Source organism: Oreochromis niloticus, linkage group LG12 (genome assembly GCF_001858045.2).
Source record: "Oreochromis niloticus isolate F11D_XX linkage group LG12, O_niloticus_UMD_NMBU, whole genome shotgun sequence".
In the NCBI taxonomy this organism is placed as follows: Eukaryota; Metazoa; Chordata; class Actinopteri; order Cichliformes; family Cichlidae; genus Oreochromis; species Oreochromis niloticus.
This window is the reverse complement of record NC_031977.2, coordinates 11,968,131-11,988,630: the sequence shown is the minus strand read 5'-3', so window position 1 is coordinate 11,988,630 and position 20,500 is coordinate 11,968,131. Positions and strand designations below refer to the sequence as shown.

The 20,500-nt window shown below is 41.6% G+C and overlaps 3 protein-coding genes across 4 annotated transcripts in view; all 3 read left to right on the top strand.

Annotated features, from left to right (window-relative positions):
* Positions 1–4,566, top strand: part of grk5l (G protein-coupled receptor kinase 5 like) — a 30,179-nt gene extending 25,613 nt beyond the window's left edge. Inside the window, exons 8-16 of the mRNA XM_005473141.4 lie at positions 82–222; positions 302–492; positions 649–686; positions 880–969; positions 1,052–1,260; positions 1,346–1,483; positions 1,751–1,888; positions 2,001–2,132; positions 2,220–4,566. Of these exons, the coding sequence (XP_005473198.1) occupies positions 82–222; positions 302–492; positions 649–686; positions 880–969; positions 1,052–1,260; positions 1,346–1,483; positions 1,751–1,888; positions 2,001–2,132; positions 2,220–2,303 (1,161 nt within the window). The 3' untranslated portion in view covers positions 2,304–4,566. The remainder of the gene's footprint in view (positions 1–81; positions 223–301; positions 493–648; positions 687–879; positions 970–1,051; positions 1,261–1,345; positions 1,484–1,750; positions 1,889–2,000; positions 2,133–2,219) is intronic.
* Positions 4,567–10,228: 5,662 nt separating this feature from the next.
* star (steroidogenic acute regulatory protein) lies at positions 10,229–13,420 on the top strand. The gene is made up of 7 exons (XM_003445605.5): positions 10,229–10,385; positions 10,541–10,648; positions 10,775–10,902; positions 11,008–11,166; positions 11,298–11,482; positions 11,592–11,685; positions 11,789–13,420. The coding sequence occupies exons 1-7, from the start codon at positions 10,322–10,324 to the stop codon at positions 11,906–11,908; spliced, it is 858 nt and encodes a 285-aa protein (XP_003445653.1). The 5' UTR covers positions 10,229–10,321; the 3' UTR covers positions 11,909–13,420.
* A 732-nt stretch (positions 13,421–14,152) lies between these two features.
* The window catches only part of elmod3 (ELMO/CED-12 domain containing 3), a 7,007-nt gene continuing 659 nt past the window's right edge, over positions 14,153–20,500 (top strand). Inside the window, exons 1-14 of one of the 2 annotated variants that reach the window (XM_005473140.4) lie at positions 14,153–14,362; positions 14,788–14,938; positions 16,071–16,768; positions 17,549–17,620; positions 17,738–17,812; positions 17,898–17,964; positions 18,298–18,366; positions 18,470–18,558; positions 18,758–18,881; positions 19,004–19,126; positions 19,244–19,374; positions 19,507–19,583; positions 19,670–19,797; positions 20,297–20,500. The exon at positions 20,297–20,500 is cut by the window's right edge and continues 659 nt beyond it. In XM_005473140.4, coding sequence (XP_005473197.1) covers positions 16,667–16,768; positions 17,549–17,620; positions 17,738–17,812; positions 17,898–17,964; positions 18,298–18,366; positions 18,470–18,558; positions 18,758–18,881; positions 19,004–19,126; positions 19,244–19,374; positions 19,507–19,583; positions 19,670–19,797; positions 20,297–20,500 — 1,261 coding nt within the window. In that variant the 5' untranslated portion in view covers positions 14,153–14,362; positions 14,788–14,938; positions 16,071–16,666. Of the gene's footprint in view, positions 14,363–14,787; positions 14,939–14,965; positions 15,185–16,070; positions 16,769–17,548; positions 17,621–17,737; positions 17,813–17,897; positions 17,965–18,297; positions 18,367–18,469; positions 18,559–18,757; positions 18,882–19,003; positions 19,127–19,243; positions 19,375–19,506; positions 19,584–19,669; positions 19,798–20,296 lie in introns of those variants that run through there. The other variant, XM_003445606.5, reaches the window with a different exon arrangement.

The window sequence follows — 20,500 nt, the reverse complement described above, 5'->3', positions numbered from 1 at the left end:
GAGATAAATTTTGATGTTCACATTAAAAGTATTGCCATTTCACAGTGAAATGTGAGATAACACGGTGTCTTTAATCCTCAGGTATGTGCCTGCCAGGTTCGAGCAACGGGGAAGATGTACGCCTGCAAGAAGCTGGAGAAGAAGAGGATAAAGAAGAGGAAAGGAGAGTCCATGGCTCTCAACGAGAAGCAGATTTTAGAGAAAGTCAACAGTAGATTTGTCGTGAGTAGAAAATTAAGAGGAATAAAGTGCGACATTGATGCCTTGCGGCTTCAGCATGAGTGTTCTCGTCTTCAACCAGGTGAGCTTAGCGTACGCGTACGAGACCAAAGACGCCCTGTGTCTGGTGCTGACCATCATGAACGGAGGCGACCTGAAGTTTCACATCTACAACATGGGCACGCCTGGCTTCGACAAAGACAGGGTCCAGTTTTACGCTGCTCAAATCTGCTGCGGTCTCGAACATTTGCACAGGGAATCGATCGTCTACAGGTAAATGTCACACAGTCTTAAATGCATTTTAAGGTGTAGTTCAGTTAGAGGAGAAAAGCCTTGCAATGTTAATGGGTTTTTAAAAAATTTTTAATAATGTGTGTTGTGAACTGATATTTTATGCTTTAACACACTTGCATGCTGTGTCATCTTTAGGGATTTGAAACCTGAGAATATCCTATTAGATGACAATGGTGAGTCTTGAAGTTTCAGCAGTTGGTATTCATAAATATTGCGATGCAGCATTTTGCATGTTAAATTGCACATTTACCTTATGATAAATTACAGCCAGCTAGTTTTGCACAAAGAGCCTGTCAGGTACATGTGGATAACATCAGCAGTTCTCTACCTTACCTCAACTCACCTCACTAACACTCTGTGTTGCAGGACACATTCGCATTTCTGACTTGGGGCTGGCTATCAAAGTGCCTGATGGAGAACTCATTAGAGGCAGAGTGGGGACAGTAGGCTACATGGGTAAGAAGCACTGTAGTCAACATTTTTAAACGAGAAGGGTAAAATGTGCAAGTTTTAATAAGTTTCCCCCTTGGGTCTACAGCTCCGGAGGTGATAAATAACGAAAAGTACGCCATGTATCCTGACTGGTGGGGACTGGGCTGCCTCATTTACGAGATGACCGCCGGGCGATCACCCTTCCGCGCCCGCAAAGAGCGAGTGAAACGGGAGGAAGTGGAGAGGAGGGTGCAGGACGAAGAGGAGGAGTACAACGACAAGTTTACAGAGGACGCCAAGGCCATCTGTAGAATGGTGAGGCTTGATAGAGAGATGTTTGTATAGCGAGAGATGAATGATGAATAATTGAGTGATTCATCTCTGCTTCTACTTCACCCAGCTGCTCACCAAAGACCCTAAGCAGAGGCTGGGGTGCAAGGCGGATGGAGCAGCAGGCGTCAAGGCCCACTCATTCTTCAAAAACATCAACTTCAAGAGGATGGAGGCTGGAATGGTGGAGCCTCCCTTTGTGCCTGATGTGAGTTGTTGATATTATTCTGCACTGGAGGTTTAAATCAAACTCAATGCTAAAACCAAGTATCCTTACTGACACGTCCTGCATCAGTTAGGACATTTTTTAAGTTTGTTATATCAGTGGAAATATTCAAAAATAGCCAGCATAAAAAAAAAAAAAAATCAGAAACAGCAAGCAAAATTCCATGAAGATAAATTATCTATTAAGATAAACTTGTTTTCTGTTTTTCCCTTCAACCCAATCTTTTTCATGGTCATTGCCCTCTCTTAGCCTCGGGCAGTGTACTGTAAGGATGTTTTGGACATAGAGCAGTTCTCCACAGTCAAGGGAGTCAATTTGGACCAAACAGACAATGACTTCTACTCCAAATTCGCTACAGGCAGCGTTTCCATCCCGTGGCAGAATGAGGTAAGTGCGTTCATGTCATATGACATTTTTAAACGCTCAGTGCGCTTCTCATAACTTGCTGGGAAAGCTCACAAGTTTTCCTCTTTCTGCTTCTTATTCCCATCTGATTCAGATGATAGAAACCGAGTGTTTCAGAGATTTGAATGTGTTTGGGCCACATGGGACGAGATCTCCAGATTTGGACTGGAACCAGCCGCCAGAGCCACCTCGACGCAGCCTGCTGGACAGGATCTTCAGGAGGCATGTAAGTGAACGGACAGGCACACTCGGAAAGCAGGCAAAGCCAATTTCGATTAACCCACGCAAATCTATCTCTCTTTTTCTGCCGCAGCACCCAGAGGTGTCCATTTCCAACAGCCGTGTGCAGTCTTCCAGCGTAAACTCTGTGGACTCCATGTCCAACTCTGCCCCCTAGTGGCATCGTGGCTGTGTGGGCGCCCCACACACACAAACGCAGAACACATACACACACACACATGTACCGTGCAAAGGGAAGGAGCTACCGAGGGCTTCCCTGCTGCTGACTGGTCCACTGTGCTGGGGCCTGAGCAGCAGCTGGAGACAGCCGGTCTAAAAAGCCTTGATGGTCAGTCCATTGGGAGGGAGGGGTGGGATGGGGAGGGGGGATGACCATGCCCTAATGTCCTGGGCATTTGAAGTAGGATGGTCAGTGTTGCAGAGACTTTTGGAAATATTTAGACAAACCTTACCTACCCTCAGGATTGTTGGACTGTAGAACAGAGCCACTGATAGTGATGAAATTTAAAAAAAAAAAAAAAAAAAGGATAGAAAACAAGCTAATATTCAGGGGATCCACTGTATAATAAAGACCACCACAGGGAATCGAAGATGGGGTCTTGGTGAATTTTTATTTTTTTGGTTTATTTGTTTATTTGTTTTTCCAGACAAAAAAAAAAGAAGAAAAGATTATCTTTTTTTCCAGTCACTTTCAGTCGTGTACTTTCTTTCTGGCCTGTATCTCGTACCAATATCTCTCCATCTATCGACAGCACCCCCCCGCCTCCCCAGGCGTCGCCATCTGCACAACTCTTAACATGTTCTTTCTTTCTGCATTTCACCTGCCATACCTCAGATCACTCCTAAACATTCAGAACACATCACCTCAACAACCTCAACACATAAATGTACATTGCCTTGCGTACACTCAGGCCAAAGATTACGGTTTAGTTTTGTGTTACTGTTGTTATTGTTGAATTTTTGGGTTTTATTGAAGGTTTTTTTTTAGTTTTTTTTAGCCATTGTTTGGAACCACAGGAGGATCAGAATGCGTGATCCCTTTTCTACACTTTTTTTTCTCTAAATATGAGCCTGCAGACATATCATACTGCTTAAAGCACACATACCTGCATACAGTACATACACAATCAGATTGACGCGCACACTCAGAATTGTGAGACTCGTGTTGTGTTTTCATTGCATGGACAAGTGTAAGTATGGACAGCTGTATCCCTTTTGCTTTTGCATACCTCATTCCACTGATGTTACTATCATATACATGCAGACGTCCCCCCCTCCCTCGGTTTACAGTGTCACTTTATATTTGAGATTATGTGGAGTTTGACAAACTAATTAACATGCTGTACAGAAACAGAACTCTACTTCTTTTCTTTTTTCTTTTTCTTTTTTTTTTCTTTTTGTTGTTTTTGTTTTGTTCGGTTTTGCTCAGATTTTCTGCACAGTCCCCACAGAGTGGAGAGGAACACATGCACTCAGCCTGACCAAGTTGCACAATTTCAAATAATGTCATGCTGTTTTGTTACCAAATGAAAATGTTTTACCTCTGATCATTAAGGCACATTATTGTCGTGATATTGACACATGACGCTTGTTTTTCTACATCCAAAACTAAAGTGTTCTTGTTCTCCCTATGCCTTTTTGTTTGTCCATGTAAAAGATACTGCTGCATAGACATTTGCTGTACAGGTTATGTTATGTTTTAGCGCTCTTACACCTACCCTCAACTCGCTCTTCAAAAATGCCTCACAAATCTAAAGGGTCTTCCTCTTGATACCCTGTGTCTTCGATTACAGTTGGACACACAGCTATGTGAAAGGTTTGCCTTTTGATTTTTTTTTCCTTAATGAGTCCAGTTCAGTCATGCTAGAGCCAGGAGGAGGAGAGGGAGACACCAGAGGATCTCCGCGCATAGAAGTGGCCTTCTCGCAGCAGCACCGCCAGTTAAAAGGGAGGAAGAGTTCAGGCTCTTGTTAATTTAAGAATGTAGTATTTTCCCTGTTTGAGGTAGTGAAAGCTGGTCCATGCAATACTTTTTAATCGTCCTTACCAATCTCACACAAGCCTTTTTTTTTCCCTCTGCGTACTTGATATGAAAAAAAAATCTGAATCAGACTGAAGTGCCTCCTTGTTAGCATGAGCTCTCAGACAATGCCCACACAAACATCAGCACTTTGTTTATTCTCTGACTGTCATGCTCTGTTTGCTTCGCTGGGGGAACGTGTCAACACCAATACACACAAACTCACACGGTTTGTTGGAAGTGAAGGGAAGGAGGAGCAAAAGGATGGAGAGGAGTGAATCAATGAGGGAATTTTCCTTCTTAAATGTGATATACAGCAAAGTGCTGAGTGCATGTGAAAGCCAAACCCACTGTGTCCTTCAAGTCCCAATAAACTCTGTATTATAGTTTGAGTACTCTACAGTTTGTCTGTCTATTTATTTCCCTTTCTGCTCTGTGCTGGTTGCAAAGACTTTTTGTGATATATACTGCTTTAGCACAACTTTACTATGCTGTGAGAATGTAATCATTTAGGGCACCGGTGTCAAATATAAGGCCAGGGGTCAGAATCAGCCAGGCGAAGACTCCAAACCTGGCCAACTGGACACTTTTGGAAAGTAGTGCATAGATTTTTAACTTTTACAGCGTTTCCTATTGATTAAGACTGCCCACCGCAGTAATTAACTAACAGGTAAACAATCAAATACTGGGAAAGCTTTTGTTTTTTTCTTCCACCATTTGTGAGTCCACAGTAAATTAACAAAAACTGTTTATATTAAATATAATAAAGACTGTAATTTTATGCTTTCATCGTGTAGTTTCACTGGTCTGGCCCCCCTTAAGATAAAAGCAGCTGTATGAGCTTGACAACCCTGACTGAGGTTTGTTTTTAATGTTTCCTTTACAAACAGATGATCTGCAATATTGCATCCACATAGTGTAATATTTTACAAGCAAATAAATGAGGCAAATCATTGTGCAGTAACTAAGTTCTCATAGGCCATGTAGATGTTTAAATGCAGAGTACAAAATGAAGGGGCAAAATATGTAAAAAATATATTTAGTAAACCATTATGAGGCCTCATGAGTTTGTGTTTTTAAGTGCGTACATTGTGTTAATATCGCTCTATCATAGCTTCATTTTCTTGTGGATGCCTCCATTTTCCACTGTGGAGGCATTTTGGCTCAATCTTTATAGCATTGCTTCAGTTCATTGAGGTTTGCAGGCAACTATTTATGCACAGCTCTCTTGAGATCCCTCCGCAGCATTTCAGTTGGGTTGAGGTTTGAACATTGTTTGTTTATTTATTATTATGGGCTTTTTTTTTTCATATTTATTAGATAGTATTTAGTTATATAGACAGGAAAACAGGAAGGACACGTCAGGTCGGAATCAACACACGCTGCTCCATTTGGCATTGCCACATGTGGTTGTCTATTTAACCGCTGAGCTAAACCGACACCTGGATTCAGGTTTGGACTTTAACTGGGCCGTCGCAACACTGTGATTCTTATCTTTTTGGGGGCATTGTAGATTTGTTGGTGTCCTTGGGTTCATTGTCCTGTTGGATGACCCAATTTGGGCCAAGCTTTCACTTTTAGACCGATAAGATAAGATAAGATAAGATAAGATAAGATAAGATAAGATAAGATAACCTTTATTAGTCCCACACGTGGGAAATTTGTTTTGTCACAGCAGGAAGTGGACAGTGCAAAAGTTATGAAGGAAAAATTAGAATAAGATAAAATAAGAATAAATACAGTACACAACTGTACAGAAGAGAATAAAATAAAATACTATATACAGTAGAATAAAATAGAATAAAATATACAATAAGATAAAAATAGAATACAAATGCTATATACAACTGAGTAAAAATACAACGATGCCAGAAAGATTATTGCACATTAGTGTTATTGCACGTGTGTGGATGTGTGTGTTTGATCAGTTAAAGTCTTTGTTGTGGAGTCTGACAGCAGTGGGGAGGAAAGACCTGCGAAATCTCTCCGTCCCACACCGTGGGTGCCGCAGTCTCCCACTGAAGGAGCTGCTCAGTGCTGTCACAGTCTCATGCATGGGGTGGGAGATGTTGTCCAACAGGGATGACAGCTTAGCCACCATTCTCCTGTCACTCACCACCTCCACTGGGTCCAGAGGGCATCCCAGAACAGAGCTGGCCCTTCGGATCAGCCTGTTCAGTCTCTTCCTGTCCCCGGCAGAGATGCTGCCGCCCCAGCAGACCACACCGTAAAAGATGGCTGAGGCCACCACAGAGTCATAGAAGGTCTTCAGGAGTGGGCCCTCCACTCCAAACGACCTAAGTCTCCGCAGCAGGTACAGCCTGCTCTGCCCTTTCCTGTAGAGGGCGTCTGAATTATGAGTCCAGTCCAGTTTGTTGTTCAGATGAACACCAAGGTACCTGTAGCTGTCCACAGCCTCGATGTCCATACCTTGGATGTTCAGTGGTTGCAGTGGAGGATGTTTGTGCCTGCGGAAGTCTACCACCAGCTCCTTGGTTTTACTGGCATTGATCTGGAGGTAGTTCAGCTGGCACCAGTCCACAAAGTCCTGAGTCAGTCCTCTGTACTCCTTGTCGTCCCCATCAGTGATGAGGCCGACTATTGCAGAGTCATCAGAGAACTTCTGCAGGAAGCACTGGGTGGAGTTGTGGGAGAAGTCTGCAGTGTAGATGGTGAAGAGGAACAGAGCCAGAACCGTTCCCTGTGGGGCCCCCGTACTGCAGACGACCCTGTCCGACACACAGCCCTGAGTCCTCACATACTGTGGTCGGTCGGTGAGGTAGTCCAAAATCCAGGTAGTGAGGTGATGGTCCACTCCAGAGTTCTCCAGCTTGTCCTTCAGAACCGAGGGAAGAATAGTGTTGAAGGCACTGGATGGATGGCCTCACATCTGACTTCAGAATATTTTGGTATAAAGTCAAGTTCATGAACAACTCAATGACTGCAAGGTCACTGAGTGCGCAAGGGTCTGTGGCTGCAAAACAAACCCAAATCATCACCCCTCCACCACTGTGCTTGACAGCTGGTATAAGGTGTTTATGCTGACATACTGTGTGATCTAATCTGTCCAAAGAGCATTGTTTCAGACGTTTTGTGGTTTGTTCAGATGCAGCTTTACAAATCTAAGATGTGCTACGGTGTTCTTCCCTCTGAAAAAACAAAACAAAAGCATACTTGTTTAATCTTTCTCTAATTGTACCATAATAAACTTTAATTTTTAACATGCTGACTCAGGACTGCAGAGTCTTAGATGTAACCTTGTGACATACTTTGTGATACCCAGCTAATCAAGTTTATTGATTTGCAGCACCTGGCTGTTACTTTCACTCTTAATTCCTATAGAAGCACTGAGTAAGTAAGGTTTATTTATATGACACTTTTGAAGAACAAAATTCAAGTTAAAATAGCATAAAGAGATTAAACTATAAAAGCAAGCCTGCATTATTGTAATAATGATAAACAATGTTCTATGAAAACTTTTTTCCATGACTATTAGTGGAATAACTGTACATCCAGTGTAAGTATGTCACATATTTATGTTATTCACCACTTTGGTCCTGATTATATTCAGTATTATGAATTCACGAAAACAGAAATTTCATGCTGGAGGTTGAGTAATGAGCACAATATCTTTTCACATAGCCTTTTATGTATCTCACATACCTTTATTTATGCAGAAGTATGCAATCCATATGATATGAAAGTTTAAGAAAAGGAAGAAAAAATTGTCCTAGTGTCAAGTCAAACAAATGTTGAGGATATTAAGCCGATATGTTAAAAATGCATTACATATCATCAGTTAGTAATGACTCCCTGTTCCAGGATCACAAGCTAGAGCATTTACAGAAATGTACCTTCTTTTAAGACATAGAGTTTGACCCCTTAACCTTTACCAGCCTAGAATCTACACTGTGTCCACTGTGGCTCAGAAATGGTTAAGACACCAGGAGTGTGTGTTCCCATGGCAAATGAAAGAAGTCACCCTGCAGAAGGCCAAAGGGACTGATAGATGATTTCTGTCATCGAGCCAGAGGGACATGAGGTTGTAGGTTAAGGCGATCGCTCTTTTTTGGTAATTTATGTATTCGATGGGGGGGGGTTTAGGGGGTTTTTTCTGCATGCATTCCTGTTCACTAATCAGATGACCTGCAACTCACTTGACAGCTTTCTGTTCCCGTGACTCTGAGCACGTGCTTGACGTGCGGCCCACTGAGGCAATATTTCTGTTAGATAGCCAGGGTTTTTCTTGGAAGAAGCAAGCAAGGTTCACAAAACATGTGAGCAGCTTGGAAAAATATGTTTTTCACAGATGGTGGTGCAGCATCTGATGATTAACCAAGCCTTCAGGAAGAACTTTCAAGAAAAGTGTGATGTAATGGGCAGGCGGCAAAAGATTCATAGTGAAGTTTGGTTGCTTGTATTCAAAATTTTATTACTCTCTTATTTTTGTTTAATCCTAAAGCATGTTATACAAAGTCAGTTTTCCTACTATAAGGAACGCTTCTGTACGTGTGTTTTGTATGAGCAGTTGTCAGAATATCGGCCGTGGTAAATACTGTAAATGTCAAAAAGATGTTTAACCTCCTAGGACCTGGCGTCCACATATGTGAACATCACATTTTGGGTTATTTAGACTAAAATACTCAATTTTGCTCTACATGGGCCTGATATCCACTTATTAGGACATTATACTGCCACTGTTCTATCAAAATTTTAAACAAATATCCTCATATGTGGCTCTTATTTTTTTTTTTTTAACAAAAATAAAGTTAAAAAAAAAAAAAAATCTGGTAATTCTTTGTTTTTACATTCTTTGGGCCCCAATATACCCAAATATCAAAGAGAAATTAAAAATGCATGCCGTGGAAGAGTTCGGGTCTTAGGAGGTTAAGGATGTTCAGTTCTCAGCAGCAAATTGTTATTCATACCTCCTGTCAGTTTGCACTTGAACAAAACAGAACATTTTGACTCTTTCTCTGTTTCTTCACAGTCAAAACACTCAGAATATGCATTTTTGGCAGAATCACCCACAGTTACGTACTTTCTTTGACCTCAGGGTTACTTTTTGCTCCGGATAACTACAGCTCAGTGCATAAATGTGCTTTTAACGCTTGCTTTTTACAAGCAAAATCAACCATTTTTTTTCTTAAAAGTTGTTTTTTTTAAACCTTTTGCCCTGACCTAAATAAAAATTCCCAAAGGGAAATTATTTAATATGTAATGTAGAGTGTGAAGAAACACAGGGCTGTGGCCTGTGCATCTTCCTTTATTTGCTCACTGATAAGGAACAATGCTGCCCCACATGGTGACTTAGCTTAATGTGGGATAAACATTTTCTGTAGAAAAAATATGCAAAGATAAATCCTAAAAACCTTTAAAAGATTCTCAGCAATAGCCACTGACATAGTTTATGAAAATCCACCCTATTTATCCATAGCTCAAACCTTTGCAGTTAATGTCTCTGAGTCTTCAAACACGAGCAAAACCACTGTATTTACAGCAGATGTCTTACGAACATTGTCCATTTAAAGCCATCTTCAAACACATTTTGCTGTTTTTGTTGTTAAAGGAAGCCCAAAGTCTCCAAGTACAGCATTAAAGTTAATGTCTGATCATTTCACTCAGTTATATTTCCAAGTACCATTTAGGGATCAGTCATACTGGGAGAAGAAACAAGCCAAACTGAATGGAAAATTTTTCCCCTCAAATTCCAGAGAGTGTTTAGCATGTAATGGGCCATGAAGGGATGCATGCGTCACTCAGGGTCTCTCGCACTGACCTCTCTTTTGGGTGCTTTCATTACTGACGAAAAGTTGTTTCTCCCAGTGTCACCCACTGATATACGAATGTTTGCGTCTGTGTAAGTGAGTGAGGAGGAGGCCTGGACGCTGGACGCAATCCCACAGAGTGTTTGTGAGAGTGTGGGGCATTCTTGTTGCGTGCACGATGCAACCTTGGTGACATGGCCGTTGGTACAGTGAAATGTGTGTGTGTTTATCTACACGGTGATAGCAAGGCGGCCTTGTGGGCAGTGCTCCTATATATATGGACCCAGGAGCCAGCCATTTAGAACAGTCACAGCTCAGAGAGAGTTTGAACCTCTGCGATCTTCTTGCCTTTATACAGTTTTTTCTCAGCGCTCTTCGAAACTGAAAATGCTGCCCGCTACTTTTAAACTGTGTGCTGGCATCTCCTATCGGCACATGAGGAATATGACAGGTGAGTGAATGAATCCACAAATTCATCCACAAATTCCAAGTTGCAGTCTACATGCCGACCTGATGAGTAAAGAAAAAATGAAGACAGATGTTGTTTGATAATCTTTCTGGAAGTTCTGGTACAGTGACGGAGTATTTTCTGTCTGTGCTTTCCAGGTTTGAGGAAGAATGCCATGGTGGCCATTCATCATGAGCTGAACACGCTGGCAGGTCCAGGCCCCAGTAACTGGATCAGCCAAGTCCGCCGTCGAAGTTCTCTTCTCAGTGAGTTGTTGTGATTGTTTCAGTCACTGTAATGCAAAAAGAAAAAGCCATGCATGATCAGATTTTTTTAATTATAGAATAAGACATAAACAGGTATGATTTAGATAATTGCAACTTGGTTTTAAGGTTCTCAGATTGAAGAAGAGGGTTACAATGAGGAGGAGATGTCTTATTTGAAACAAGGTGAAGATGCACTGCAAAAGGCCATCAGCATCCTCAGTGAGCAGGACGGCTGGACCACTGAAACTGTTGCTGTGCGTGCATACATTGTTGGCATCAAAGTCAAGTGTTTTTGTATTAGCTCCGCTATGAAACTTCGCATTTTAACACTTCTCGTCCCCATTCCCTCTCTTCTGCAGGCGAATGGAGACAAGGTCCTGAGCAAAGTGCTACCTGATGTCGGGAAGGTGTTCAAGCTAGAAGTGATGCTGGAGCAACATCCTGATGATCTTTACAAAGAGCTAGTTGGAAATATGGAGCAAATGGGGGAGTGGAACCCAAATGTGAAAGAAGTCAAAGTAAGAAAGTTGAAAAATTAATAGTTATTACTTTTTTTTATTCTGCTATTTTAAAAGCGTACACTTACAACATGTTACACAAATATATACAGAAATGTTAATTAATGATGCTTTACTTCGGGATTCTCCAGATTCTCCAAAAGATCGGCCAGGACACGATGATCACCCACGAGGTATCCGCAGAGACCCCCGGCAATGTGGTGGGACCCAGGGACTTTGTCAGTGTCCGATGTGCCAAGCGGCGAGGCTCCACCTGCTTCCTGGCAGGAATGTCCACTCAGCACCCAAAAATGCCTGAGCAGAGGGGTGTTGTCAGGTAAGCGATGGGAAGCCATCAATCCGGGGCATTACTTTATGGATGCACAGACCGTTTGCGTGCAGATTATTTTAAACTGACACTGTCTGTTAATCATTACATTTCTCAGAGCGGAAAACGGGCCAACCTGCATAGTTATGAAGCCCTGCGCTGAAGACCCAAATAAGACCAAATTCACCTGGTTACTAAGTATAGATCTAAAGGTATGAATGATCAAGTTTGCATCTTCCCTTTCACTGGTATTAGATTTGTGTAAAAGCGTGATTCGATTCAAATTGACAGTGGTTTTGTCTCTGTCATTGGCAGGGCTGGATCCCAAAGACAATCATAAACAAAGTGCTCGCTCAGACGCAGGTGGACTTTGCCAGCCACCTCAGGCAAAGGATGGCTAACAATGTTTCTGTGGAGATGTCTCCTGCCTGGTGACACTGGATGTCTATTGAGCTTTGGCACCAGAGATGTGGCAGAAGAGTAGCCTCTGCTCATTTAAAAAAAAAAAAAAAACTCATATTTATCTGCTTAAACTGCTGCAGTCGGTAAATGTGTGTTTTTCTTTCCCTAAATAATAGAAAATCTGCCATGATTGTCCCTAACACCAGTCTTACAGACTGTGTGCTTTCATTGTTTTTAACCAGGTTAGGAATCGTCGCCTTTGGCTTTTAGTGTCTCGGGTCCCTGTTTGGGTGTTTTAAAGAGATTCAGTCTCAAACAAGTGCCCTGTAAATCTAATGCTACTGATTAAAGGCAGGTGACAGTCATATAATAAAATTGTGGGGCTTTTAGAGCACATAATAACACCTTTAAGAGTTCTAATCACAAAATGAATCATCAGATCATCAATCAGACTGAGGACACCAGGCGCATCTGCAAGGTAGTAACATATCAGTTCTCATATTTTAACTGTTAACATCATGCTTTCTTGAAGACCCAATAATACCAAAATGAGAGCATAACATTCAAATGAAATTCAAATGAAAACGTTGAAAATATTCAAAGTGACTTGACTTTTGAGCCTCAGTTTGGAACCACTGAAGTCACCTCCTGCTGGCGTGCAGGTTTAGGCACCTAAGCATGATCAAGAGGCTATAAGCTACTTTTAGCTTGTGCCTTATTCACAAAGGGTCACCACAGCAGGAAACTGACACACAAACTGTATGTTTGATTTGGAAGAGTTTCCCTGTTCATTGGGGCTTGTGTTTTCCACAAGCCCCAGGGGATTTGTGCCTCTTCCCAGGATCTTTTGCTTGTTAGATTAATCTTAATATTAATATACAGGCTATACAACATTGGATGTGCCACAGCTATCTTAACTGAAGAGCCATTTGACTGCTAACAACAGCAACTGAACTTAACAAGAAGCTTATGGTCCAAATCCGATTATGAAGTGAAATGTAACACATGCAAAGATTAAAATCTCCACTTCTCCAGTTAGTGGATTTTGGCTCCGGTGTTGTTCACTCCTTGTTGTTTTCTTTTCTAAATTTGATCAGGCCAAGCTTGGAGAATGAGAATTTATCTGTTAAATTTGAAAAGTCACACAGATTGGAATTCTCTTTTGGGAAAACACGATTTAGTTATTTCCCCTTGAACAGAATGTTTAAAGTCTGATTCAGGTGCCCATCAGCAAGCATGTAAAAGATGAATATTAAAACAATTTAAAACTGTAAAAGGAAATAGAAAAATAATAATCATGTCACAATTTCACTGGCCTCAACCACTCCCCCTCCTGGTAAGATCTTCTGCAAAAGTCAGTGTATGCTTTCTGACATATTCATACATCATCATCATCCCACTTTGGCAGAAAACAGTCATTTATTGCCTCTGCTGCGAAATTGCACTTTTATTTCATTGTTTTATTTATTGATATTGTGCAGATGTATTTGGCTATGAGCTATTGTAACATAAAGCGGTGTTGAATAAATGACAGCAGCATCATTAGTGTGTGTGTTTTTGTGCTTTTTTTAATGCTGTTGATGAATGATTTCTCTGCTCTTTTCTGTTGGGAAAAGAAACCAGATCACATTAAACGCTTTAAGTGCCATTTGCTTGACTTTTTATTTGATCACAGAGATTTTTACAAAATGACAGAAATTCAAATCCCAGTGATGGAAAAAAACACACACAAGTAAAACACCAAGCTCAACATACTAAAACTCATCTTTGAAATAGCACAGCAATAATGATAAGAATTATTCCTCTTTGACGGGGAGGCAATGGATGGATTTAGAGGCTCTTTTTAAACCCGTGATGAATGTAGCTCATGAAAAATGTCTTCCTATCCCTTGATGAGTTTTCAGGCTGAGCGTTTGCCAGAACGAGCAGGTGTTTGGCCACTCCGAAATGTAAGGAGTCCAGCAGCTAGCAGTCCTGTGCGAGCCAGCAGCACATTCCCCAAGATCAAGTAACAGTGGATTTCAGCCCAAACAGGAAATCTCTCCTCCATTACTGCCAGTTGTGTAACATTTTGCCTATTCTGTGTAGTTTTAGTTGATCCAAAATGTTTTGTAACTGCTCGTTTTCTTGGCAGGGCAGATAGCAGGGACCGGGATTAGTTTAATTGCAGAGTATAGGTCTGACTTTCCATTTCTAATAATAAATATATTAACCTGTGCTACTCGGGATGATGCAGTTATGTCATGCCACTAAAGCCTTAGTCTAGAGTGTGAGGTCAAATGGGAGCCATTTTCCAATTCCCCCATAGGGCTTTATGAGAAATTTGTTGCAGTTATATGCAACCAGTTTGGTTGCATATAACTGCATGCACTTAAATTTTTAAAGCATAGCATCCCCAAGTGCAGCTTGTTTAACGCATACCAAAGGATGTTCCAGGGGTAATGACTGACATCTGTTTGAAAACAGTAAATTGCTCACAATGCTAGAGTAAGTAGCCATTTAGAGATAGTCTTTCATTAAAGCGAAAAAATTCTTGGATTCTTGGATAGGAAAAAGGAAATTATCCAGTGCAGATAAGCTGTGTAACCAGGAAGACTAAAAAAAAAGAAAAAAAAAACCTATCTCCTTGGCACTGACAGCCTTGATTTTTTTTTTCAAACCCATTTCCATCTGTGTGCCCTCGTCTGGTCTGAATTGAAGTCTGAATTTTAGGCGCATTCTTTTAGCTTATAGAAAGGAAGAAAGTGCCAAGTCAAAATTAAATTAGAATTTTTCAGAACCTTATTTTATTTTTTACTGTTTTTCTTTTTATTTCTTTTCGGAATACATTTTTTTTTTTTTTTTTACCACGTATTGAGCAAGAAAAAGGAGCGAGAATCAAAGGTAACGGTAGGCGTCTCGATCTCCCACAGCTCCTGTATACCTGAGCTGGAGAATGCGATGACGTAATGAAAATAGAGTCGGACAGGAAACCACAATTCCCAAGATGCACTCGAAATTACCGTGGCCACTGGACGGGGGAAGGGAAGCTGAGATTGGAGGGAGAAACAATCATAAACTGAGGTACTTTTAAAATGCTTCATATCACGTAATATTTTCGCACAGGCCGCGGGACGCAATGTTTCTGCTGCATTTGCCGGAATTTGGAGACAAAAGCAGATTTATTCGCGTGTTGCTGTTGGATTTGGGGACAGACCCCCCCTCCATCCCTGTTACAGTTCAGCAGAGCTACAGCTAGCCCGTTAGTTAGCCTGGCAGCTGGCTTTTCATGTGTCAAAACCTAACTAGGACTAGAGTCCTTTAATGCAGGTGATTTTTTTTATATACCAATTAAAATGTTGTGGTGTTTGCCGTAAATCTCGGCGGGCTTGCATGTAGTATATGCGCCGTGGCATTCTCCGTTTGAGGTGACGCTGTAGCTGCGTCTTTGTGCCTGCGGGGTTGCTAGCTGACATAATGCTAGCTTTTCGGTTGCTACAGATAATGGTAGCTGTCAGAGCGGCGGAGCGTTACTGTAGGCAGCTGTCACCTCACTAAGCTGAACTTATTCGCTAGTTTTTTGTTTTGTTTTTGTCGCGGCTGTGTGCTTGCTTTCTGTAGTGCTATCCTTTTATTTTAAAATTGCTGTGATTTTTTTATTTTTTTTAAACGGATGAGAAAGTATGCAGAGCTTTTGCTTTAGTAAAAGTAGCAATATTGCGCTGTAAAGAAAGAAAGAGAAAGAAAGAAAGAAAAATTGCTGACTAGTTAAAGTCATGCATTGAAAATGTTCTTGAGATATAAGTATGAAAACCAGTGCTTGGGAGGAGATATTTATTTTACACCACGCAATATACTCTGACCCTCCCATACAGAGACAACAGTGGGAGAAACAGGGTCTTCAGTTCAGGTATTAGATGTTTTTTTTTTTCACAGCCATTTTTTTTTTCACTTTCCCATCCTAACAGGTAAACGCATAAGATTTTTGTTCCAGGTGTTGTAATGTATTGTGACTTAAAGGATACGTGATGAAAGTGAGGCATTTTCAATTTTGTCCTCACCCTTGCTTGTTTTATTGTTTTTGATATGATGAGCCAAACATGTGCTGTGAAGAACCCATAATTCTGTGTCTTTGTCGACTGTTGGTTGGTTTTTCTGTTACTTTTGTGGAGCCATTTATTAACTTTGCACTTTTAAACCACTGCCTTTCACACAGTGTCTCCTGCCATACAACAGCTCTTCATGACCCCACATCTCGTTGCACAGCTGGAGTTCGGATGTTTGATGCCATTTCACATGAGGCCAGAGACGTAGTGCTGCTTCGGTGCTTGTGAATACTGCCTGGGATACTCTGGATTTATCTCAAGTGCCAAAGTGATGAAGTGTCTCGGACAGGGAGAGCCCAGCCCTGAACAGGAATGTCATTATTCAGCTTTCGGGCACCTCTGGAGGGGCTAAAGAGAGCAGGGCTGGTCAGTGGTGGAGAGAATAGAGGCGGGTTTCCAGGCAACTTGTGTATTGATGGGTAGTCATTTCCTCCAGTCAACTCTCGTGGACTGATATCTGTGCATTCCTGTTAGACTGGCATCGAAAACCACACAACTATTGCTCTTGAGCGAATATGATGTTCACACAACACTTTTTTTTCCTGCCGGCGACAACTTTCTAAAATCGACCCGGTGACTGTGGATGTCGTGTTGTCTACATATATGAGGAGAAAATGATAAACGTATAGATACTTGCAGTAGCTACAAGTGTGTGCAGCTGAAGCTATGGTGGCCCTCGCATCAACTCATCAGCCAATCTCAGTTTATGACTTCAGAAGTCTTTAGAGGCCAGGATCAGAAACAAGTTCAGCAGACAACGCTCTCACATGCAATGGAAGAAGACATTGATGTTGCCTCCCGCATTGAGGTAACCTTATTTGACCTTTGTTTTAATCTCATTCCAGTGTTTAGATTTACAGGAACTTAAAACCATTAAAACCGAAAGCAGCACCTGCCGTGTTGGTCAACAAAACAGAAGTACGGCCATCTGACCGTTGTTGCTACGGAGATTTTTATTGTCCTCAGAGGGATCATTTTTCCCTTCCTGCCCTGCACTTTTGTTTAATGTCACATGATGTGCTTTGTTTAAGTCCTTATGTCTTATGTGTTTAACCTAAGGTCTAAGATCAACTGTTCTGTTATCAGTGGCAGCTGACAGCGCATTTCCTTTATCCCCAGCTTGGTTTCCTAGCCAAAACATTACCTCTAGCTCCCTGGCCTCTTTGCTGTCCTTGTGTACAGTTTCATTTGTAAACAGTTGGATCAGTAAGTGTGTTTGCAATTTCGGTGCAACATAAGTCAGGTTATGACCATTTTCCCCAGTGGATGTGCACCCTTAAATTACTTTCATAGTTTTTAAGCATAAGTGTGCCACACACAAGAAGCATCCCCGTAAAAGTGGCATGTTTCCAAGCGGGCCACTTTTAAAAGGAACTGTTATTTAATTTGGCCTGTTATATTAAATATTTCACTGTAAAAAAAAAAAAAAAAAAATTTATCATATGTGTATTAGTTTTCAGGAATTGCATATGGCCTGCAGTAATAACGTGTTGCTCTGTCATGGAGGGGGTGAATGCTGCACTGTTTTTACGTTGTGTTTTTCTGATGCACCTGTTCTGTGCTGCTGCTGCTGCTGCTCTGCTGTTAGGGTCTGAATGGTTTGTCTCGTGAATGTAAACCATTAGAGGAGATAACCAATGGACACTCCAATCATAAGCCTGTGAGTACACTTAAACATCACTTCTCATTGATTCATTCTCACTAGATTTTGCTTGTGTGTCCTTTTAAAAAATCTACATATTGTTGTTTTTTTGTTTGTTTGTTTTTTGCTTTATAGATCATGAATGGACTGGTTATTGGTCATAATGTCAAAGACCACACCAATGGCAGCGCACCACTCAGATCTCTGCCGGTAATTAAAGCCTATTCTTACTGTCTCACTTCAAACAGCACACCACTTCCTTGAATTTAATGTCTCCAAATATTTTATTTTCCAGATTTCAGCATTAAAACAGAATGGTCTTCTGCAAACCCTGGCAGCTGGAGACCAGCCCAAGCCTGAAGGTAACATGACCAACCTTGATTTTTGTCTCACATTGTCTTCTCGTCTGTGTCTGTGTGTGTGTCTGTGTGTCTGTGTCTCTCTCCCCTAGATACAGAGCAATTATTGCAGGTAACACCTGACCCAGGAGTTAAGGTTGCCTGGTTGTGGGAAGCACAGGAGGCACCCTGGAGGGTGCAGGTCTGTTAGACAAGAAGGATTCATGGCAGGGGATTGACTGGGTGGACGTCACCATAGCAAAATAGCTCGCCCTGTTGGAGTGCCAAGTTAAAGCTGTGAAGCTGTTTGTTGAATTAGCAGGTTTTCTTTCCTCAACTTTGTTATTTTCTTTACAGATGATAAGGAAAATGTGGAGTTGGAAAAGGCCAGACAGGAGTGGGAGGCTCTAGAGCACACCCAGCCAGGTCAGCTAAATCTTACTGTTTGTAGGAGAATGATAATGACTTTGCTGATTTTTGGTCTGTTAGTTGATAGTATAATAATATAACTCTAATATTGATCTCCCAGCTCTCACTGAGGACTTAAACCCAACCCCACTTATCTCCTTCAATGAAGCCCTGCAGTACTTTCAGACCACAGACCTTGGGGATTTGCTGGTAAGGAATGCTAAAAACAAAACTGCAAAGAAAGTAGAATGACAAACAGAGGAAATCTGAATGAGGTCTTATTTATAAAAATCGCTAGTTTTTAGTGTAGTAAATAAAGAAATTTAAAGTATGAGAATGATAATGCATTTGAAAACAAATTGTTTTGATGGGTATACTTTTTAAATTTTTCCTCAATCTCCACCTGCAGAAGAACATCCAGCCAACCATTCGCAGGACTGGTCTGGCCGCGATCACACACTTCCTCTTTGGACCGCCGCGACTTCACAGGGAGCTCCTGGAGGAGAGAGATCTCGTCTTTGCCATTGCACAGTGTGAGTGTGTTAGAAGGGTCTGTTTGGTCTAAACATCACACAAGTTGTTAAAACTCCTTAAGTGTTTCCAAAAACAAAAATTAGGTCTTTTGCACATGTGTGTTTTACTTTTCTTTACATAGGCCCTGTTGACAACAGCCAAACGGTCCACATGCGTGTCCTCCAGACCATTTATAAGAAGCTGATTGGCAGCAAGTTGGACTGTCCACGGTATGGCGTACACTGGGAAAACATTGGCTTTCAGGGTAGGACACTCTCTATTTTGTTGTAAAAAGGTAGTTCTCAATTCATAATTAATAATATGACATCACTCCTGTGCTAACATCATGCTGCTTTGCCTTTATTTACTTTCTGTATTGCAGGTACAGACCCTGCCACTGACCTACGTGGCACTGGATTCCTGGGACTGATGCATACTCTATATTTTGTGATGGACCCAGAGACTCTACCCTTGGCTAGAGAGATCTACAAATTATCACAACACCCGACACAGGTATTACCTGGCAGTAAAATTTACTCTCACAAGGCAACTTGTTCAAGCCAAAGTGGGAAAATGTGTTCATTTGATTTAATGATTGTCCCTTACTGCTTTAGCAATAATTCCTTGTGTTTTTGTCTGTTTTAGAACTTTCCATTCAGTGTGATGTCAATCAACATGACCCGCATCGCTCTGCAAGTACTCAGAGAGGAGGCCTTGTCCAAGTGAGACTCATATTTGTTTTTTTTTTAATTATCCCATCTTCAGAAGTGTGTTTGTCACGACACCCTTTGTGTTTTGTTCATACCAGGGAGTGTAATCGTCGTCAGCAAGTGGTCGGCGTGCTGAATGAGTTCTACGTTGCCACGTATCTGCACCTTTATCAACTGTGGAAGACCCAGCAGAAGACCATCGCTGACTCTGGCTTTGTTCTAAAAGGTTGTGCTTATAATCACGCTAATGCTACCTCTTACTTGTGATGCTACAGTCAGAAGCCAATTGGCACAAAGACTGGAAACATCAGAAAATTTATCTGCCTCAAAGGGCAAAGTAAAAGAAAAAACTACAGGTCCAAGGCCAGCCTGGTACAAAGCCTTTTGTCAAATGGCAACCTGTGATGGGATAATTCATATCCTTAACACAAATGAGATTGTTGAACTTTTTCAATAATTGGTTAGTGAACTGTTTCACACACCCTTGATAGGTATTTTCCTCTTACCTAAGCTGCAGCTTTTGGCTTCATATTTAGAGACAAATATGTGATTGGTTTCACTGTTTGAAAGCAACACTCAACATCCAAGCAAATAAGGGATTTCCCAAAATGTCAAGGGTCTTCCTTTAGTCTAAGTTAGGGGTCTATCCATTGAATTCCACACTGGAAAAAACAGATTACCATTCCTCCGCAAATCTCACATTTTCTGTGTTTCGTAACCCTCAGAGGTGGAGCTGTTTGCCAAAAAGAACCCCAAGCAGATGCTGCGCCGGCTAGAGGTCTTCCTGAAAGAGAGGCGGGCAGGTGGAATCCCCCGTGGGACGTCGCCAGACCCTGTGGCTCAACAGCCCTCTCCCAGCCTGGGGGAGCGAGGGGCCAAAGCTGGCACTGCACAGGCACGCAAGGGAAAGGAGATGCACTTCACAGGAG

Coding starts and splice junctions, on each gene's coding strand:
- star (XM_003445605.5), top strand. CDS start 10,322: ATGCTGCCCGCTACTTTTAAACTGTGTGCTGGCATCTCCTATCGGCAC. Junction 10,386..10,540: donor GCACATGAGGAATATGACAG/GTGAGTGAATGA, acceptor TGTGCTTTCCAG/GTTTGAGGAAGAATGCCATG. Junction 10,649..10,774: donor CCGTCGAAGTTCTCTTCTCA/GTGAGTTGTTGT, acceptor CTTGGTTTTAAG/GTTCTCAGATTGAAGAAGAG.